We start from the raw sequence: 19,000 nt of genomic DNA, 5'->3' as shown, positions 1-19,000 counted from the left end.
TGCTGGACGGTGCTGGCGCTGAACCGGAAGCCCCCTTAGCCTTTTTTCTTCTCCTGAAGATGTCCTGCACGGCAGCAGGTACAGATTTTTCCTCAGGGTTTACTCCCAAAGCTTTTATCACAAAAGTGTATAGCCATAAGGCAACAGTGGTTTCGGATCAGAGTTTTCTTTCTCCTAAATGGGCTACCTTCCCGGGTTGATGCTCCCCCCCTCTGCCCCTCATTTCCCTCTACAGCATGTTCCTTCTTGACCGTTGGACCCACTATTGGTTTTCTCCGCTCAATCTGCCAGAGCCTGTCTTTGCATGCAGGGGAAATCCCTAAATCCCCAAAGGTTTGAGACCCTCAACTGGTTTCGCCAACCAGTGGAAGCCATTTCTTGGGGTGTGGCCACTGTCACATGCTGACAGCTTCTAGGAGTTGGTAAGAGTTGAGTGCAGGGTGGGACCAAAAGTGGACAAACTACCCCAGAATGATTATAATATGTCCCCCATCAGAGGTACTACCCCTCCCCTAACACCCTCTACACCCCAGTGTGGAATATTGGAGGGAAACATAAAGGGGAGAGGAGGATGTGAGCAACACAGTGCTAAGCTTAATATCATGTGGTCTTTAAGGTGCATAGATGCCCTTAGGTGTTCAAAAAAGAGAGCAAATCTTATTTAAAACCATGTAATTGTAGCATTGGAAAGGAGGTAGGAAAGCTAGAATGGTAAAAATTATATTGCAGTCCTATAAGTCTATTGCTTCGACGTATCCTCTTTGCAAAACATCTTGTTATACATTTATAGTCCACAAAGAGGAAGCTGTTATCTCTGTGGGTTGTTAGCTTCTTGTGGTTTAATAATGTGAGCAGAATAATTCCCTCTCTGAGTTAAGATATAGCTTACCCTGAGTTAAGCTGCTCATACTAAGTTTTTTAAAAAATATATTTTTATTGATTTTATAACAAATACAGAAGAAATACAGAAATGCAAAAAATGCAAAAAAATACAGAAAACAAGAAAAAAATTAAGAAAACAGAGGGAAAAAAGCAAAAACATTTCTTTAACAATTTATCAAATGTAATTCTTACTCTGTCGACTTCCTCCTTCCCCCCTTCCACGTTTCTATTTATTTCTATTATAGCACTTCTACTTCTTAGTCCCTTTCTTCTTCTAATATACTTATTTTAAATATTTTTCTTGATCCTTTTTAACCACACATTCACAATTTTTCAATAAATCAGTTGGATCTAGAGATCTTAATAATTATTTTACAATTAAACCTATTCCCTTCTTACAAAATCTATATGCTTCATCAGCCTCTTTATACTTCCACTTCCCTTATTGTCCATTTTTAATCTTATGTTTCTTCTCCAAATAGATCTTAAATTTCCTCCAATCTTCTTCCACCGTCTCCTCTCCCCGATCTCGGATTCTCGCAGTCAGTTCAGACAGTTCCATAAATTCCATCAGCTTCATCTGCCAATCGTCCACTGTAGGTAGATCTTCAGATTTCCAATTCCTTGCTAATACAATTCTAGCTGCTGCTGTGGCATACAGAAAAAATATGTGGTGGACTTGTCCCCGAGTAAAGAGCTTCTGGGACAAGATTTATAATGAGTTGAAGAAAGTGTTTAAAAACCCAGAAGCCTTTTTACTCGGAATTACAAGCAAAGAATTGCTAAAGAAAGATCTTTATAACTTAACTATTTATCTTCCATATTAAACTTTTTATTGACCTTTGCTTCGAGGGGTGATAACCATCTAGGCGTTTTCCTTTCTAAAAGATCTTTATATCTGACCCAAACATTGAACAGTGATTTTCTTATAATATGGCATTTAAATCGATTATGCACTTTGACCTTATCATACCATAAATATGCATGCCAACTGAATGCATTGTCGAAACCTTCCAAGTCTAAAACATCAGTATTATCAAGCATGAACCATTCTTTCATCCAGCCAAAGGCCGCTGCCTCAAAATATAACTTTAAGTCTGGCAGGGAGAAGCCTCCTCTTTCTTTAACATCAGTTAATAACTTGTATCTAATTCTAGGTTTCTTCCCTTGCCAGATAAATCTTGATAAGGTTTTTTGCCATTCTTTAAAACATGACTGTTTCTCTACAATTGGTAACGCTTGAAACATAAACAACATTTTTGGCAATACATTCATTTTTATCGCTGAAATACGCCCTAACAATGACAATTTCAATCTTGACCATGTTTCTAAATCTCTCTTAACTTCATTCCACAACTTCTCATAGTTATTTTTAAACAATTGAATATTTTTGTCTGTCATATTTACGCCCAGATATTTAACCTTTTAAACAAATGTTAATCCAGTGGTCTCTTGTATTTTACTAATTTCTTCAGATGATAAATTTTTACTCAGAACTTTGATTTTCGTTTTATTTAATTTGAAGCCTGCCAGCTGTCCGAACTCCTGTATATACTTTAATACTTTAGGTATACTATTTTCAGGTTCCTGAACTGTCAGAACTAAATCGTCGGCAAAAGCTTTCGGTTTATATTGTTTCTTTCCAACTTTGACCCCTATGACCTCTTTCTCTTTCCTGATCCTATCTAACAAAACCTCCAAGACTGTAATGAATAACAAAGGAGAGAGTGGGCATCCTTGTCTAGTTCCTTTTTCTATTCGAATATCTTCTGAAACCACCCCATTAACAATAATCTTAGCTTTTTGTTCTGCTGTCAAACCATTAATAAACTCCCTCCCAACTTCCATCTTCTCTAAATTACGTATCATGAATCTCCAAGAAATATTATCGAAAGCTTTTTCGGCATCCACAAAAATTAGAGCTGCACTAGTGTTCTTCTTTTCTTCCAGCATTTCTAGAATATCCACAATATTCCTGATGTTGACTTTTAGATATCTGCTGGGCAAAAACCCGGCTTGGTCTTTATGAATCTGATCTCTAAGTAGTCTCTTTAATCTCAATGCCAAAATATTAGCAAAAAATTTGTAATCCACATTTAATAATGATATTGGTCGGTAATTCCTCATTTGTAATCTATCTGTGTCCAGTTTTGGTATCAATGTTATAAATGCCTCTTTCCAAATCTCTGGTGCCTTGCCCCCTCCAAGAATCTTACTACACAAATCCATCAATGGTTCAGTTAACCAGTCTTTCAAAACCTTATAATATTTTGCTGATAGTCCATCTGGTCCCGGTGTTTTACCTGTTGTCATTTGCTTTATTGCATCTTCCACTTCTTGTTTAGTTACTTTATAATTAAGTAGCCTCCTTTTATCCATTGAAATTTTTTGAAGTCCAGATTTTTCCAGAAATTGTTCAATTTTTCCGTGTTGTTCTTTATCTTGCTTATATAATTGCTTATAATACTTTTGGAAGGCTCTTCTTATCTTGAATGGATTCTCTATAATTTTGTCCTCTAGCTTGATGCTGGTAATGGTACTCTGTTTCTGCCTCTTTTTCAGCTGCCATGCCAATAACTTTCCACATTTATTCGCCGATTCAAAACTTCTTTGTTTCATCATTTTTATCTTCCATTCTATCTCCAAATTTGTGATTTGTGTCAGCTGCACCTGTAACAGCCTTATTTCTTTCTTTCTGTATCTGCTTGTTCTTTGGCTTATCTCTTAACTTTTTTTCTTTTTCTTTTAACTGTTGCAGAATTTGTTCCTTTTTCTCATTTTGCTGTTTCTTCTTGATTGCATTCTGCTGAATCAAAAATCCTCGCATCACAGCTTTACTAGCATCCCATATTGTGTTTAAATCCATTCCTGTATTTAGATTTATCTGAAAATAATCTTTTATTGTCTTTTGTGCTTTTGCACTTATCTCTTCATTTCTCATCAAAGAGTCATTCATTCTCCATCTAAAAGAGCCTTGTAAAAATAATTTCAATTCCAACATTATTGCCTTATGGTCTGAAAAGGTCCTAGGCCTAATTTCTACTTTGTTGACTTTTGTAGCCAAATTCTTGGCTGTCCATATATAATCGATTCTGGACCATGTTTGTTTTGAATTTGAGAAAAGGGTGCTTTCTTTCTCTAGTGGATTTTTCATTCTCCAAATATCCACCAGGTTCAGATTGTCCACCAACTCGAAAAAGGTTCTAGGTAGTCTGCCTTCATTTGTAATTTTCTGCCTTTGTGATCTATCCATCATAGTGGAAACAACTGCATTCAAGTCTCCCATTAGGATCATAGTATAGTCCATATAGTCCAAAAGTTCATCATGTAACTTCTTAAAGAATTCCGATTTAGCTTCATTTGGAGCATAAATTCCCACGAACAGATATTTCTCTCCTTGTGTCTTTACTTCCACCGCCAAATATCTTCCCACTTCATCTTTGAATATAAGTTTAGATTCCAAACTCTCTTTCACATAAATGACAACTCCTCTCTTTTTAACTTTATCCGATGATATGTATTCCCTTCCCAATCTTTTGTTTTGTAAAATTTTCCTGTGTGATCTAGTCACATGGGTCTCTTGTAAACAAATTACATCCAATTTTTGCTTTAACAGTTCATGATGAATTTGATTGCATTTCCGTCGTGAGTTAATCCCATTAATATTCCAATTCAATATCTTTAAAGACATGTTGACTAGGACAGTGTTTCTCAACCTTTTTTGGGCCAAGGCACACTTGTTCCATGAAAAAAATCACGAGGCACACCACCATTAAAAAAGTTAAAAAATTTAACTCTGTGCCGCCCTATATTGACTATATAATTATGACTGTAAGAAACACTTGCCAATTGCTGTGTTGGTTGCAATCTCCTGTAATAAGGCTTCACAAGCCGCTGATTTCTCTGCCAGCACAATCCTTTGCTCAGCAAGTTTCAGGTTGAGCTCATCCAGCCAGCTTCTTTAAGTTTAAAACCACCCTCCCGTGGTGGTGGCTGTTGAGAGCTGTGCTCGCCCCGCATCGTGACCCGGCCGGCTTCCTTTCCGGCGGGTTAGTGCTGGTTATTGGCGGCCGCCAGGCACGTGACAATGCAAATCACCCTTCTCGTCGCCGCACGTCGCGGCACACCAGCCAGCGTCTCGCGGCACACTAGTGTGCCGCGGAACAGCGGTTGAGAAATGCTGGACTAGGGTAATGCTTCTGCTCCTAAAGTGAGATCTACGATCGCTGCTGTTGCACCTTCTAACTCTCGATCACTTGCTGCTGCAGCTCCTGATGTCTCTCCCCTGTCTACTCCTGTTTTCACCCCAAGTTCCCTCTCGTGCTTCTGGATAAATTTCCTCTTCTCCTCTGGTGTAGAGATTTTGATTCCCCCCCCCTTTGTACTCAAAGAATAGGCCTTGTGGAAATTCCCAGCGAAAAGAGATTCCTTGTCTTGTCAAAATGTTTGCCAGGTCCATATATTTGGTTCTAAAACTGAGGAACAGCTTAGGAATGTCTTCATATAGCACTATCTGTTGTTGTTTTATAACCAACTTCTTTTTGAAGTGGAGGCTCAGTATGAAATCTCTCTGCGCTCTGTTCTGGAATTTGACCATGCAATCTCCAGGAAACTTTGAGCCTTTCTTCCCTCTTGGTCCAAGTCTATAGACGTATTCAACAATCTTCTCAAGTTCTTCTTTGTCCAATTCCCACTGTAGTACAAACTCTTCAATAATGGCTTCTCTCAGGATGCTTCTATCTACCTCCGGAAAATTCCAAACGCGGAGAAAAGATTCATTCTGACACATCTGTAGAAAAGCAATAGATATCTGGGTGTTTTCCTTCTGCTTCACCAAGGCCTGTCTATGCAATTCAAGTTCTGATACTCTTTCCGACACTCCTTGTATCTGAACTGTGTTGGTTTGTACTTCTTTTTTCAGGGTTGAGAGGTCCTGTTGAATCTCTTTTATTCCAGTTGCACTTGCACTTACAACTGCTTCCACCTTATCTAGACGCTCTATCATGTGAGTTTTAAAGTCTTTTAAGGCCTCCAATATTTGTCCCGCGTGCTCAGAAGCTGGTTGTTGTGGTGTAGATTTCCTTTGCTCTAAAGGTGGTGGTGAGGCCTGCTTCTTTTGCCGCTCCTGTATAGTTGAATCAATGGTTGTCTGTAATGTTGCAGCTTGAGGCTTTTTGTCCATTAATGTTGTTACCGAGGCCAGAACTCCAGGAATTTTCCTGTGCTGTTCTTTTGGTGAGTGTGTAGATAGATTAGGCACTGAGAATTTTCTTCCAGTCCCAGCCATAACAACAGCTGCAGTTCAAGGTCAGTCTTTGTTTAATTCCCCTCTAGGGACAGTCTCTTTCCAATCCCACTTTTTTTTTAAAAATGTCAACACTTAATTCACTAATTTAGCTCTTAAAATTCCTGTAACCAAGTCTTTTTAGCACTTTGAAACAAATTAATGAGTTGTTCTCCACTATTTTGCTACTCTTTAGCAATCTCAACTGCTGCAGGCAGCTTCAAGAAACTTCAAAAGGAAACAGAGTTCAAAATTTCAGCAGCACAGTGAAGCTCTTTGTTACATCACAAGTCCTGTCCCAATGTCTGTCTGACCTCCTGGAGTCTCCACTCTCAGGGGGAGAGCCAGTGTTTAAAAATCAATACAATGTCCAATTATGGATTTTAGCAATTAAATATAACTCTCAGAAATTATAAAGTTCGGAAAGTGGGCTTTTTGACAGCTCTAAACGATCAGCTGGAGCCGCTTCGTGCAGATCCCTGTGCTATTCCCAGTCTCCGTGGCGGGAGGGACGGACTTCCAAAGTTCCTTTTTACGTCCCTCCCGTGGATCCAGTTTTCCCCTTTAGTACTTAAATTCAATGCACTCACGGTTGGGTATTTTGATAGAGTCTTTCTTTGGAAGAATTGGCCACTTTCACCCTGCAGTCCTGCAGCTTCGCGCTTTGAAGATAGAGATGGGTTGCTTGCTGCGTCGGGAGCTCCTATCCCCCCGCTCTCGGGGGCTCTATTGAGCCTTACCGGGGGGGAGAGAGCTCCAAAAAATAGTCCGCCAAGCCCTCAGTCTCCAAAACGCACAATTCGGAGTTTTATGGGGTCTGTCTCGCTGGAACGGGTTCCCCTTGCTTCAAAGTGCCGAGGTCCGCTCTGCGAGCAGATCTCCGACTGCTGATCGCGCCGCGACCAACCGGAAGTCCTGCCCATACTAAGTTTTTATGCATTCTGTGACAGGCCTAGTACTTGGTTCTTGGGAAGTTGTATTGCCTCCATTCGGGTTTTCGGGGGTCAGACGAACATTAGTGTGTGAAGCAGAAGTGTTTTAAGTTGCACACTGAATTCCTGGCTGCAATTTTTGGCTTAAAAGCTCATCTGTTTCCAATGGCTTTTTAATACTGACAAGGATTGTTACTTTTGTTCTCCATTTTTAGAAAATAGGGTCTTTCACACAGCCTGTCGCAGTTTCCAAAATGATAGGTTTTTTTAAACAAGAAACAAACCCCTGTTGGTTCTTTATTTAAGCTTTTCAATATCATGGAGACATTATGTATAATGTTTAGCCATGGCTTGTTTTCCTTAATTGTGGTAAAGCATTTCTGAATATCATTATGGTTGAAGTGGTTTTCCAAGTGTCTACCTATACACTTGGTAAGCTTATACTATGGCTTTGTGTTTGGGATTTTAAACACAGTCAATACATGAAACAATAGTCTTTTTGTGAGAGCTTAGCATTTAGCTCTCCAGATTTTGCTGGAAAACAAGTTCCATCATATCTAGCCATTGTACATGCTGATTGGGGGTGATGGGAGCTGGAATCCAGTCACAGATTATTAGGTGTCTCTGGTTTTCTGGCTTGACCAGGCCAGGGAGTTAACACCTTGAAGTTCTGGATCATCTGTGATTTTGTTGTGGGCGACTTTTGAGAAATCATTCTGCTCTGATTCTGTGTGTATGGGATGGACATAGCACCATATTTTATAGGATTATTAAAGAGAACTGCATAAAAATATAAAGCACAGTGTACAAATTAACCTTTACATGTAACACCTGTTTTGCCCTGGCTTCTGATAAATTTCTGGGGTCAATCACAGTGATGGTTTTGACTGTGAAGTCTTATATAGGAACCTGTTGCCTTACAGAACATCTCTCCCATCATCAACCTACCCAGACACTTAAGTCATAATCATGGGCCCTTGCCCAAGTGCCCTTCCAACAGAAATGTGATGGGTGGTTACAAGAGAGAAGCCCTTCACTGTAAAGACCCTAGGTTGAAATGCTTTCCCCTAGCACCAAGACTACCATTTTTCAGTGCCAGGTTCGGACTTTCCTCTACATCTGGCATATATGGTTGTTAATTATATTTCTCTGTGGGTTGGTGGTTTCTCATTTTTTTTTTCAAATAGCTGTTTTAGTGGTGATCTTGTTGATGTATTTATTGTTGGGAGTGGTGTATGATTGCTTTTAGTTTGTAACACATTTATATAATACTCTGTTTGATATAAATCACAATAAAGTAGTGGTGGCAATAATGGTACACCAACAATGTAGATAGTGCTGTTTAGGTTGTATTGTGTGTGGGATGAGTTAATTCCAAGGATGTTGGTTGGTTGTGCTGCATGATGTAGCATGGCAGTACATTATAATAGGCGGGAGGGGGGAGTTATGCTTTGAGCACTTTTCAGGTATTTCCTAATATCCTATAGAGCATCTGCTAGACTATCTTGAGTTTTGCGCCTGTGAAGAAACACTTTTTTAAAAACTCATATTAATAAAAAAAACACCTAGAAATATGTTGCTTCTGTGGATAAATTAAAGCATGGCAGTACATTATAATAGGCGGGAGGGGGGAGTTATGCTTTGAGCACTTTTCAGGTATTTCCTAATATCCTATAGAGCATCTGCTAGACTATCTTGAGTTTTGCGCCTGTGAAGAAACACTTTTTTAAAAACTCATATTAATAAAAAAAACACCTAGAAATATGTTGCTTCTGTGGATAAATTAAAGCTTTAGGAGAAACTACTGGTTGGGTACAAGCAGACCGATAATTCTCCTCTAAGGTTGCTATGGAAACAAGCAGTGCTTGATATAATTGAGAACATCTTAAAACATCCTGGCATTTTTGCTTTCTCCCCCTCTGCCATTTTGAGTTGCTTTATCTGTGTATAGGTAATGCTGGCTCCAAAACAAGTCGTTAATGAGTATCGCTATTTGAATATGGATCTGCTATCAACTGCTGGTATTTTTATTGGATAGTTTTCATATCTCAGGCTGGCTGGATAAAGACAAGCTCTCTGGATTTGTTTGTCTTCCAGTTCTAGTGGCCGTATGTGAGAGCATCAATGCTTTTACTTTAGAGATTAAATAACTCATTTACTGGGCAAACATTACAAGCAATATGTTTCCAAAAACCAGCCTTTCAACATGAATGGTAAGTCACTTTCATGTTTCTAATGTTATAGTTTTGTTGGAACGATAAATATATCTGCTTTTAAAGGAAGCGTACAGAATTATCCCCTGTGTTACATTAATTTATTGTGAGCTGTTTTCTTTTTCATCTAGTTATTATAGAGTTGCTCTAAAAATAAAAAAAGACCAGTAGTAAATTGCTTAGTGTTCTATAATGTATCGGGATGCAGCATTTAATAGAATATAAATTATAACAGAGCTAATGCTTTCTTTGTAAGTTTATATTTTTTGCTACCGGTATGTATAATTAAAGTTCAATTGTAAGTGAAGACTTGTAGAAGCATCCTATCCTTTATTTTAATTAGTTTTCTTTTAGCATCTTTCATGTCACCATTTGTAGACATTTACATAAATATCTGAGTCAAATGTTTGTCTCATCATTTGCAGATGGGGATTTTTTTTAGCTTTCTGTGTGTGATAGATTTTGCTACATTTATTAATCTCAAGGAATTTTGCTACATTTATTAATCTCAAGGAATTGAAGCTGATCTGGTGAGGTAATAAGGCAGTTGCTGTGATCAGATTACCAAATTGATTATTGTCAACATTTCTGTCAAACAAATTTGATTTTGAGATCACTTATATAGCAGGCAGAAGCAGAATATAGATTATCTGCCCCAAACTTCAGTGAAATAGGCAAAGGGCCAAATAATTGTACATACAATTTTGTTTTAAGCATATCGTTTTGTATTTAAGCTTATTTTCAGGAAAAGGTTTTATCAAATGCCATCATGCTTCCCCTCCCAAAAAAATTTTTCCCAAAATAAATGTTGCAAGCATTTCACTAGTGTGAAAAATGCAATTTAAATAGCAATGCTGCTTTTAATGTGTTGAAATAATTTAAATAAAAGGCAAGATCATTACAGAGGATAATAAAAAAGATGCTTATTTACAGGGCTGCAATCATGGGTTGTTGTTGTTTTGTTTGCTTTTTAAGAATACAGCAAAAAATAAATTGCCTTGCTAATGCTCCAGTCTCATAATCATGGAACAAACATGATGTGTGACCTGACTTTTGGGGAGGCTAGTGTATATGCAAAAACAGAATCTAATTCAGGCAGTGGCCTATTTCAGACATGGTAACTACTTATGCAGGTGCATAAGTAAAATCTGACCTACAGGAAATGTAGGCCGATAGATTTATCTTCCCTTGATCCCCCCCTTTTATTGCAAAAAATAGATGGAAGAAGTTTGGTTCTTTTTCTGTTTGTGAACTATATACTGATACAACGTACATGTAGTCTTTAGTAGAGTTTGCCATCTTATGAGCAAAGCAAATAACATGCAGAATGCTGGTTCAGATCATTTGCATATAAAGGGTGTCTTACTGGGTATAAAACTGCATTTGGCACTTGGAATTGCATCCACACATATACATGCAATCTTTTGTATAGCCCCTAATGGCTAGTTGGTGGAGTCAGCTTTAATGGATAGCCAGATCAGTTGGCATGATTACCTTATCTCATGATGTGGGAGAGACAGTATGTCCAGTTCTGCATATGCATGCTTACCCCAGCACGTTTAGGTTTAAACTGCATGGTTGATATCCCAGATAAAGTTGGGAAGTTATCACAATCCAGGGACACTTTAATATTTTATGTTACATGTGTATGTCAGGCTAACCAACATAGTATCCTCCAGAGGTTGCTGAAGGCTATCGTTTTAGCTGCCCTGCTGTATGCTCTATGGAAATGTGATGCCCCATCATGGACATCAGGGGCAGGATAGGAATGCTGATTCCAATGCTATCTTTAGAAGGGTGTGGACTTGCCACCAGATCAGCAGTCCACACAGACAAATGCCTTGGTGGGCTTGCACGTCCAAGTTTGTTGACCAGGGCCATGATTGGGAGAGGTAAGCGGGTTAGATATCCAGCACCTGACTGACATTTCATAGTCCCACCTTACCCAGTCCCCGTGTATCTAGTTTAGAAGAAATCTTTTAGCATATTCCTTTGAAGAGCAAGACTTCCTTTGCTTCCACTTGCACTTATGGCATCTCCCTGCAGGACAGAAAGAAGTTCAGCATAGTAGGTGCTAGGGACTTGCTCCTTTCATTCTGAGTAAAGGACTGTCGCTCATTCTGAACAGAGCACATGCTTTGAACACAAAAGACCCCAGATTCAATCCCTGACATCTCCAAGTACAAGTCATACCTCAGTTTAAGTATGCCTCAGTTTGAGTATTTTTAGTTTAAGTACTCCGCGGACCCATCTGGAACGGATTAATCCACTTTCAATGGGAAAGTTCGCTTCAGGCTAAGTACGCTTCAGGTTAAGTACAGACTTCTGGAACCAATTGTGTTTGTAAACCGAGGTTACCACTGTAGTGGGGAAACTCCTTCCTGCAACCCCGGAGAGCCACTGTTTAACAGTGTCGACAATACTGATGGGTCAGTGGTCTTTCTTGCTGCAAGGCAGCTTCCTGTACATTCTTGTATCTACCATAAGACAAACTGAAGAGCATGCACACATTTTTAAAATTATTATTAAAGCTCTCTGGCTGTGTTTACAGGCTGTGTACTTATTCAACCCCATCCCCCGCCCTTCGTGGGCTGCCTTCAGATGTCATGTTTCCAATCAACTGGGAACAGGCCATATGCCTGTCTGTTCTCTTCTTCCTTTCATGCCGTGCACTTAAATTGCTTAGTTTGATCAAACCATAGTTTGCCACTGTGCCTAAACTCTGCAAACTAGTTTAGAGCAAGCCCCCCAAATGAGGAACTCAGGGAGACTTGCATTTCTGGTCTGGAGGGCTTTCTCTGAACCACATTCTGCTGTGGCTGAGCGTAATGACCAACTTCCTGGGTGCATTGGGGTGGCGGGAGCTTGCAAGCAGGCAATATTCCAATATGCAAACCATGGTTTGAGGGTTCAGAAATAGGATAACTGAGTGCATCTTTGGTGTACACTTACATAGCTCTTAATTTCTCCAGCATAAGTTGAAGCTAATCATTGGAATTAGTATCACTAATTGTTGTTGTTAGTTGTGCAGTTACTCCAAATTTTATGACAAAATTCAAAGGAAGAAGCTTTTCTATATACCGCAGTCTGCAGAAACACTGGTGATCAGCTGAAAACGTTGTGGAAATGAATATGCAAGAGCTCATACATGTGTGTGTTAGATGAGACTGGAAACTTGAGAAGTGTGAGTGGTACTCACTTGCACAACAGGGCTCTCTTGGCTCCTTCTCACTAGATAAATTGTCAAAATTCAAGAGGGAGGCTGTCTTACACAAATTAAAGTGCCTTTTCATTCTCACAATACACCCTTTCGATCCAAGCACACACACATGCACATGAATACACATTTCATGTAGTTGAGCAATTTAGTGACATGTCCAAGTGATATGCAAAAGTAAAAATGTGGTTTTCTTAAACTATGCCTCTAGCTGTCTATACATGCAATATTAGACTTAATGTTATTTGTTTAACATATGTTAATTACTTAAATGCATCTGTTTTCATTACAGATCTTTCATATAAAGAATTCTTCAGGTTAGATAAAACCACCCTAGAAACTAAGGTTGGTCACAGCAGCTAATTGACCTCAGTACTGCAATGAATAAAATAACTCCTGACAAATGTAAACATTGAAGTTTCCCTTGGTTTGAAAGCTAATACGATAACAACTCTGTTAATGAAAGACCTTGGGCTTATTAGCTTGAGATTTTCAAATTAAGTGATTTACTTCCAAGAGTCCTGATTGTTTTAAAGCTGAACAAATGCTACTTTATAAGGTGATGATTTGGGGCGGGTGAATGATGCTTCACCTCTTCTCCTTCTGCATGCTCTTAGGCAGGCATGCACACCAGAATTGTGTGAATACCTGAAAACGTAATTTTAATTTGAACACTTTATGGATGTGTCAAATTCCAAACCCATGCTTCTACATCTCGTCCTCTCCTTTGCTCCTGTTTTCCCAGAAGCTAAGCTAAACTATGGTGATAAACAAGGGGGGGGGCATTTCCCTGGAAAAGGGAAGACTATAATATTTTATTATCTACATAATAAATCCTTTTGATGTTTCTTAATACCTGATACATGGCAACCAAATTATTCACTTGACTTTCTGTCACCTGGATCTATACTGACAGTCATATTTGCACACTGTGGGTCTTTATTTATTCAGAAATGACTACATTGGATCTTTGATTCCAACCTGATACCCTTCAGCTGTTTTGGACTGCAACTCCTGCCATTCCCGTTATAGTCGAAAACAGCTGGGCAGTACCAGGTTGGTGAAGACTTCCTATGCAGTTACTGTGGACAGGTGTTTTCAGCTCTTAAAGGAATAGCAGAGCAGTCTAAAATGTCCAGGTGCTGTGTTTCAAAGAGAGTTGCTTCAATGATAATGATTATTATGGGTTTCTACAGGGTATGTAGAACTAGCACAAACCAAATAGTTGTTTTCAGACACTCTTACTATAGTGTTCCCTCCTAAGGGTTTATGAGCCCTACTAAGGCATATTTGAATGTGATATGCCATCCTTGGTATTGAGGGGATAATTTGCCTCTCCTCTGCCCCGTCACTTTTTACCCTGCTCTCTTGCCTTTAATCCAGAGGCACCCAGAGCCAAGTTAACACACCAGCAGCACTCAGTCACTATGTGGACTGGTGAACACAAGGACCAATTTCCTGTCACTGCTGTTTTCCTCATTCCTGTTTCATAGAAACCAGCTGTATGATTACCAGTTCCTGTGCATTCTGCAGCACACTGTTTTTTTTTGGGGGGGGGAATCTCTGCAGCTGCCTCAAAAACACAGCAGACTATCATGGGCAGCTCTGTCTCTGCTTAGGTCCACTTGCTGCGTAGTGGCCCCACCAATCATGGTTGCCAGGAAGAAATTGCTGTTCACCACCACAGGGAATCAAAACCGTAAGGCTAGCTTCAGATTAAGAGCAGGAACAAGGGTAACAAGGTGCAACAAAGGGGAAATTACAGTAGTTTGCCTGCCCAGAGCTGTATGTAGATGGAATCTTAAAGCATTTTCAATAAACTTTAGCTGCTCTTCTGGAGTGTGAACAAATTGTTAGGAGGCTGATAAGTTTGAGGTATTTCATAAGGCGGTTTTAAGGCACGCTTCTGACATACAGAAACTGAAAACATGTCTGCCGGGTTTTAACCTGAAGCTGCCCGCTTCTCCACCCCTCATCTCGAGTCTGACTCATTTATTTCCATGGCAGTAAAGTTTGTACATTGTAAATATAGACTCTAATGTTCACATAAGATGCTTTTGTCTACAATACCCCTCTTGAAAAGAAGTTCCAGAATTGGCACGCTGGAGAAATATGCTCATGAGCAAGTATTCTGGCCATATTGTTAATCTGACCTGTAAACTGCTAGCTTCTCAGTTATACTCAAGACTGTATCATTTGTTATGATGAATTTCCTTTTAATCTCGTGAGCCCTGTTGACTGCATTCTAGCTGTGAAATATATGTGCTGAAAGGGGTGGGGGGTGGGGAAGGTTGCTGTTAAATGAAGGCTTACTATAAAAAGATGCACAGCCCTAGTTAGAAGCAAATAGCAAGATCCAAAATGTGTTATGGACACGTAACTCTAGGTGTGGACACTGCCACTCCTTTAGTAAAATTTTGATGGCTGTATTGTGTTTGTGTATAAATAAACCGAAGTAGACAGGGTGTTCTCTGTTCAGAAATGACCTCTGTTTAGGTAGGATGGCTATCTGTTTTGTGCCCAGGCTTGTTTCAATGACTTCCTGATTGTTATCCCTTTTACTTGCATACATGGTTACTGTGGAAACACTTGCTTTGGAAAAATAGAATATTTGTGATAACATAAAAGGTTAGCTCCCCCCCCCCAAAAAAAAAGTGCGAGGGTTGTAAAAGCTGCTGGAGAATAAGCATTTCTCATGGATGTTTGACAATAGCTGTTAATCCTGCAGCTGCAATGTGTTAAGCCCATAGGTCTATATTGCTCTCAATTCTACTTGCTGCTAACCAGTCTGACCAGGCCAGATACTGTTGGGCTTCCTGTTCTGCAGCAGTCCTGTAGGGCTTGGGGTCTGTTGCCCATGAGGTCACTGGAATTTTTGGAGTCTCAAGTCTCAAAATAACTTCTGAGCCTAAATAGCATCTGAGCCAAAGACGGAATGAGGGCATGTTCACAAACTGCAAGATGTCTGCCCTTTACTTCTGTGACTTTTGGGGGATTACTCTCATATCACCACAGTACATGTTTTGCTAGCACACAGGGGCATGTGTATGTTGGAAAGCAAAGTCCATAGCTCCAGAACACATGTTGTCTCTGTGTTCTCACACATGCAGAAGCCTGAAATTGTTCAAGTAGCTTTATTCCCAGGGCGAAGGAAGGGGGGAGGGAAAGGGGTCCTTTCGTATTTTCATATGTTTTCAGACCCATGAAGGTTCTGTATTGCTGGTTTGCCACAGGAGAAGCAGGGAGAGGACAATTTCATTAAGTGCACATACTTAGTTATCTTAGACTTTGAAAATGCAAGGGCAGGTGGGTGGGTGGATGTGGGTGGATGTGGGTGTGAAGAAAACAAGTAAGAGAACAAGAAGCAAGGTTTCTTTCCTCACCATCTGCCCAGGTAGCAGGAGTGAGGGAAGTCAGCAACATAAATTTAGGGAAGCTTTTAATGTTTAATAGATTATTGTATTTTAACACTCTGTTGAAAGCCACCCAGAGTGGCTGGGGAAACCCAGCCAGATGGCAGGGTATAAATAAATTATTATTATTATTATTATTATTATTATTATTATTATTATTATTATTATTACCTAAAACAATATAGGTGCTTTCATTGCTATTAAATTCGAGTCCAGCTATGTTTTCCATGCCATCTGTGTTGGGTGTTCTGCTTCTAGTGGAGACGGAGGTGCCCACCATGTGTGGACTCCAGGAGCTGGCATGCTGACATGGTCCTTAAGGACTTTTGCATAAAACTCTGAATTATATGTGTACATGAGAGCCAAAAGGAGGAAGAGTCCAGGTAATTACTTCATAGCTCTTACCTCGGGCTTGTGCAAATATGGGTGTGTCTTTTTCTCATGGATTTTTTTATTTCTTGATTGCCTTATTAGGGCTGACTCTTCAGTATGAAATTATTTTCACAGTAACAAGGGAGTATGTCAAACCACTGCCAGTATATGATTAGCTGGTGCATGTTTCTATATTTAAAATTCCAGAAATCAAAATTATTGCCATATACTTTCAGAATGTCCCAGATATGTCTAAACTTAGTTGTTGTTTTTAAAGTAAATGCTCTTCCAAGTTTTACATATTTGTATAGTTAAAGGTTTTATTTCCATTATGATCAAATTATTCACTCATTCGAGTTGGGCTAAATTCACCATACCTAATAAGCATAAAGAGGGCAGCTATGGAATGATTTTACCTATAACTTGTAAGGAAACATTAAGAAGCTCTTTCCAGAAAACTTTAAGATGTATCTACTATCTAGGGATTACATCCACATTATGAGTTCACATGTCCAATATTCACCAGTACTTGCTGAATTCTAATTGAAATGCTAATTGAAATATGTTAACCGTACAGATTTTTCTTAAAAAGCTTTTCACAGGAGAATTATTTAGAACCCTGCTAAAAAAAACTTGCTTTCATTATTTATTTGAATATTGCACATTTCCCATGTACTTACTTTTTGTGCCAGTTGGACTTAAAATCGGTTCTTAGACTTTGTAGCTGGAGGATAGAAACTGTTAAATTAGCCCTTTCCCACATATACAGTTGTCTGATATGATTAATAAACAAACAATATGATTACAATGAGAGTTCCCAGAAATATATGTATGAACTAGCTTCTTTTTTATCCCAAATTTTTACATGGGGGGAAAAGTGTGTGATTCATAGAGGATGAAGGAGATATGCACTCAAAAATATTTGTTCCTATTTTGCATTTTTTCTACAAAACAGTGTAATCTCATAACTGAGTAATGTGGCAAAGCAAATTATACCTTCCATCCTATCACACTATGATCCAGTCCAGACCATCATATTATTTAGATTACTGTATAGCAAACAAGCTGTGGCAAGCATCCTCTTCCTTCCCATGCAAAAGGAGGAGAGTGAATACTTATGCTTTCACATTTGACTGAAACACTATTTCCGATTTCACATGAACTCAAGGAGCTATAGTTACTAGTCAGTTATCAAACTAGGATATCAAATTGTACTTTAGGTGGTCATCTGAACCAAAACAAAAAACAATGGGTTCATTATATTTTAGCTGTGGATGTTTTATTCTAAAATTATTCAGTTGAATGTTTTGAAGTGTGTTATTCTGTTCAGAATATGGCATGCCAGCTCAAAAGTGTGCTTGGTTGCTGTGGAGATGTCAAATCTTGGGCTGCACATGCAATTCTTCCCCCACATTACATATAGCTTTGTTGGTTTGCAGCTGATGAAATTTCATCTTAATATGCATTACTGAATATGCAGTTTGGGGGGGGAGTGGTAAGTCTTTTCAATCAGCACAACTGCTATATAAATGGCACACTTGGTTTCTTCTAAGATTTTAGCATTTATATCTGTATTGGTATCCCTGGGCACCTGTTGCTTTAAATTATTACTGAAGTCCTCTTCCCAAGATAACTCACCGTATGTGCCCTTTTTTTCAGTGTACAGTACAATACTTTACAATTCTTACCTGTTGGTTATTTACGTGAAAATGTGTGTGTGTGTGTGTGTGTGTGTGTGCTTATTTCGTTGCTTTTATACAGTAAAAATTCGTGATGTAGTCTGCTTTGAAAACATGGGATGTATGATGTATACTGATGCCCTTTTCATAGGGAAGAGAAGGGTGGGAAGGGAACTGGGTTGGGATGAATTTTGATTTCTGTGTGCCTCATATGGAAAATACGTAAACCCTTTTTCTCTTTCTTTCTTTTCATCACATCTATGCGGGTGAATGTTCCTACAAATCCTTGGTGAAACCTTTAGAAACCTTTGGTATGCTCATTCTTTCATTAGAGCCCAAAGTCATTGACTATACTATAAAATTAGGAAAAGGAGGACAATCCAATTATAAAACTAAGATATGACTAAAATGTGCACTTGGGGTGGAAGGCTAGTGGTGGGTCGTCTTCACATTTTAAAAGTATTCATGTATTTTACACGATTTTTTTCTTCCTTTCACACACTCATACTTATTTAGATCCCTAATACTATGCAACATTTAACTTTCTTTCACTTGAATTGGGGTGGAATTTCAAAGGAAGCAATTTCCATAAATTGTGATGTAGGCCAGGATCTAATGAATTGCACAACTAGTTCATTAATCTCTTTTCACCACCAGCGCCACACTACAATATGTCCACTGCAGGTGGATCTAACCAGGCAATAATCTTTCAAAGCATAGGATGAGGTTACGCCTGTTCTGGCCACCTCAGACCAGGATTCCCTAACTGTTCTGCCCGGAGATAAGTACTCACTTAGGAATACAGAATTTTTGCAGAATAGCCTGCTGTGGTTTGGATAATAATAATAATCAAATGCTTAAAATAATTGACTTTTTATTTTTGTGCACATTTTACATAGCTGTACAGAATATCACCTGAAATGCAAAATTAGTACTTTAAGATAGTCTCTGACTCTGGGCATCTCTAATGTGCAATTTTGTAACCCTATGTTTTGCCTTTGCTTGCAG

At 39.0% G+C, this 19,000-nt stretch overlaps 1 protein-coding gene across 4 annotated transcripts in view; it reads left to right on the top strand.

Moving 5' to 3' along the window:
- The window catches only part of PRKACB (protein kinase cAMP-activated catalytic subunit beta), a 62,637-nt gene that overhangs the window by 25,854 nt on the left and 17,783 nt on the right, over window positions 1-19,000 (top strand). For 2 of the 4 annotated variants that reach the window (XM_088673874.1, XM_088673873.1), the window contains exon 2: window positions 1,365-1,478. The exons of the other annotated variants lie outside the window; for them this stretch is intronic. In XM_088673874.1, the coding sequence (XP_088530000.1) occupies window positions 1,365-1,478 (114 nt within the window). The remainder of the gene's footprint in view (window positions 1-1,364; window positions 1,479-19,000) is intronic. 4 annotated transcript variants of the gene reach the window in all.

Source organism: Zootoca vivipara, chromosome 7, assembly GCF_965207765.1.
Source record: "Zootoca vivipara chromosome 7, rZooViv2.hap1.1, whole genome shotgun sequence".
Lineage (NCBI taxonomy): Eukaryota > Metazoa > Chordata > Lepidosauria > Squamata > Lacertidae > Zootoca > Zootoca vivipara.
Note: the sequence above shows the minus strand (reverse complement) of the source record. Positions and strands in the feature narration are given on the sequence as shown.